General features: G+C 34.9%; 1 protein-coding gene across 1 annotated transcript; it reads left to right on the top strand.

The window, feature by feature from the left end:
• The first annotated feature begins 209 nt into the window (after nt 1–209).
• Nucleotides 210–1,961, top strand: LOC128207308 (complement C1q subcomponent subunit A-like). The gene is made up of 3 exons (XM_052910152.1): nt 210–375; nt 1,302–1,489; nt 1,695–1,961. Exons 1-3 carry the CDS (start codon nt 213–215, stop codon nt 1,914–1,916), a joined length of 573 nt encoding a protein of 190 aa, XP_052766112.1. The 5' UTR covers nt 210–212; the 3' UTR covers nt 1,917–1,961.
• The last annotated feature ends 1,652 nt before the right edge of the window (nt 1,962–3,613 follow it).

Here is a 3,613-nt window from a genome sequence, read left to right on the forward strand (position 1 = left end):
CTGCCTTTTTTGCTTTATGAATTTGAACAGATACTTTATCGCTTAAATGAACTAAATGGTCTGACCTGTTTACATGACAAAAGTTTTAGTTATTGAAGATTCCAAATAGAAGTGTCTTATCTGTATGTTAACCGTGTGCTATCTTAAATACTCTTTGTTCATATAGGTCAAACAAATCCATTTTTGTATCCAGCAGATATAATATAGCGAGGATGAAAGCTTTATTTCTTTTAAGTTTGTTTCCAATTGTTCTTGGACTGTCTGTGGATGAAAAATTGAAACAGTTAGAAAGGAAATTTAATTATCTTGAAAAGGAAAACGTTGTGCTGAGAAATGATTTACAACAAATGAAAACTGCGTCAGCGAACTTCAGAGGTAATGGAGTTAATAATAATAATGACTATGAAAATCGTATAGTACTATATTTTTGCAACCAAAATTAAATGCTGGAAACGCCACATTACGATGAAACTTTGGGTCTACGGTTGGCACAAACAAGTGAACGTACGTGAGCTTAGACGCACAACACTTTGATTTGATCAAGTTTGCTCATTTCCAAAGTTGAAAACTTGGGAGCGTCCCAGCATAAGTTTGTACATGCTTGGAAACGTGAAGCGAAATAAATAAATTACATACAGTAAATTAATACCTAAATAAAATTGCATATAAAGCTGCATTGCGACTTAACAGGATTTTCAACATTATAACTTATTATTTGTATCTTAGTACAAGCACGCTTGATTTGCTCGCACCAGCCAAAGCCGCTACTTTTCTACATACCAAAGCCGATATCCGACCTACAAGTTATTGTGCTCAAATCTTGCTACATTTCAAAGGGATACTCTTATTCAAATTAACTTCATACACATGTGTAACAAACACAAATTTTAAGTGGTACATATTTAACTTCATACCAAATAATGCATCATACGGAGTACATCCCCTTTAATAGCTAAAAAGTCAAAACTATTAAATAATTTATTTATTCATCCTTTTTGGTATATTAAAACAATTGTACTAATTGTGGTAATTCTTTTTTGGGAGTAAAAGTGCCAGTTTAAGGTTTATTATCCAACTACATTGTAAATAGTAGTGTTAGTTCAAGCCCAAAACTACCTTCCCGACCCGTCCGAGCGGCCGCAATTCTTTAATTAAAGGTGAAAACCTGGTTGATAATATCAGTGTTGATTTAAGGTGTTTATTCTTAGTTGACGGCACCAACACCGTATGGTCACGTAAGGTATGACATTTGTGGCTTGGTGTGGAGTTACATGCTAATTGTTAAGTATTCATATTTACAGAGCGTCGCCAAGGGGAACGGGCTGCATTTTCAGCTGTGCTTGATCACACAGTAGAGCATGTCCAGATCGGTCAAAAGATTGTGTTCAACAAGGTCCTGCTGAACAACCAGCGTGTATACAGTAGCAACACAGGGGCTTTCAGAGCTCCTGATGACGGCCTCTACATGTTCACCTACTTTATTGCACAAGTACAATATGTTGAACATGGACATGTTCATTCCATACGTGTTAAAAAGCATACTATTACAATGAGTAATAAGAATTTCAAACACAGCTCACTAACACATGCCCCATTCTTTTTAAAGGGCTGTAAAGTCTGGATCCATATTTTGTATAACCATAGTTACATGAAGAATCCTTTCATTAGTCAATAAAAGTCTCAACAACTTTTAGGGAACAACAGGACAGTCGTGGGTGCAGCTTATGAAGAATGGCCAAGTCTTGAACGCAGCGGTGGCGGATTCCCAGAGCCAGTTCCACGACACCCAGGGCGGTAACGTGGCCATTGTCCAGCTGCAGGCGGGCGACGAGGTATGGGTCGAGGAGTTCCACCAGAGTAACGCCAGGGTCTATGGCGGCGCTCCGTTTTCAACGTTCTCGGGAGTTATTCTCTAAATCAGTATTGAATGATACAATTAAATTAAAGGAAAAGATCGTCAATTCTTGAATTTAATTCGAAAAATACATCAGTCATCTGACTGCACGTTACAAGCGTTGCTTGATTAAGACCTTTAAGTAAACTTACTCAAATTAACCATTTTTTTTTGTTCCAAGGCGGTAGCTAACAATCCCTGATAAACATACCTTGTTTTTTTTATATAGTATGTATGCAATGTGCTGTTTGTGGAGTTTTGTGCTGTTTTTCCCATGTTTCTTGTTTGTGATTTTTTTGTTTTTATCTTCTATGTCTGTGGCGTTTACCCAGTGCAATTAAACCGGGTTTATCTTTATAATTTTGCTACTGAGCTTGTTTCTGTAGCTTTTTGCATAAATGTTGTACACATACCTTTTACAGTTATTTCAAAGACGAGGCTTTTGAAGAAAAACAAACTGAATTTTACTTACAAAATGAATTCTACTTTTCTACATTATAATATCAAATTTTCATTTTAATGCAATTATAAAAAGATACTACGAGTACAAGATTGACTTCATTTCAGAAGATAGATGGAGCTCATTGTCACACTAAAAATGCAAATTTAGGAATCGAAAGGAATTCAGATATATGCATCATACAGTTTACCATGCCGATTAGATTTAAAAAGATCTTGAAGTATAAGTATAAGAGAAGCACCCTCCTTAGCAGTATTTAAAGGAGAAATAAAACACAGCACCATAAGTACCGTCATGTTATCTAGAAGGTGAATGTCAATTTGCAATGTAATTGCAGCAATCTATATATATTTGAATAATTTTCATTTGTGGCTGAATGTCTAAATTTCTCTTTTAGGAATGACCTATGTTGTTTCTTCTGTTGAAAATATATGTTAATAATTTCAAATTAGGAATTAAAAACGTGCAGTTTAAATTATGTTGGGGGATTATCGTTTCGAAGCAATGTCATTTATCTTTTATTTCTCAAATGTATCTCTCGTTATTTGCAATATTCTCATCTGTGTCAGGTTCAAAGAAAACGCGTAAGGATTTTTATAATGACAAATTGAAAATGCAATTCGAACTGTATCGAGCTTTCACAGGCTTCCAAAGACAATATAATTCTCTATCGGCTAGTGCTATTTTGTACGACTATGGGCTGCAGAGTCCTTAGAAAATGTATTTAATGTTTACCTCTCTTGCATAGACATAAACAAAATTGTTAAAAAACAGTCTAAGAGTATGACGCCTGATTGGAATAATACGTCGGAAACACGTGAATCTAAATACTACACTAACCATAACTTTATTTACAGTTATTGAAACTTGTTCATGTTGAGAATATTCTTTTTCTATATTTGTATTATATCAAACACGTAAAAATACCGCTGTTTTATAATTTCAACTCTTCCTTGGAAGTAGAAGATTCCGATGAAGTCATACAATCAGCGTGACAAAAATCGGTGACAAACCCTGAATAATAGTGTAATGTAGATAAAAATGAAGTTCATCAACATTTTTTTTCTATTTTTATCGCATTTTTGGTATTGTTTTGTTAGGAAAATGCAGTACATAACGAAAATAGATGTCATTGTTAATTTATCTTCATATAGGAAATTGTCTTGACATGTCAATACTTATTGCTACCGATAACAATAAAATGTACCACGTGCTTCCGATACGGATCGAACACCGGGGTGGGGACACGCGCGGTAGCC

This window comes from Mya arenaria, chromosome 11 (genome assembly GCF_026914265.1).
Source record: "Mya arenaria isolate MELC-2E11 chromosome 11, ASM2691426v1".
Taxonomy (NCBI): Eukaryota; Metazoa; Mollusca; class Bivalvia; order Myida; family Myidae; genus Mya; species Mya arenaria.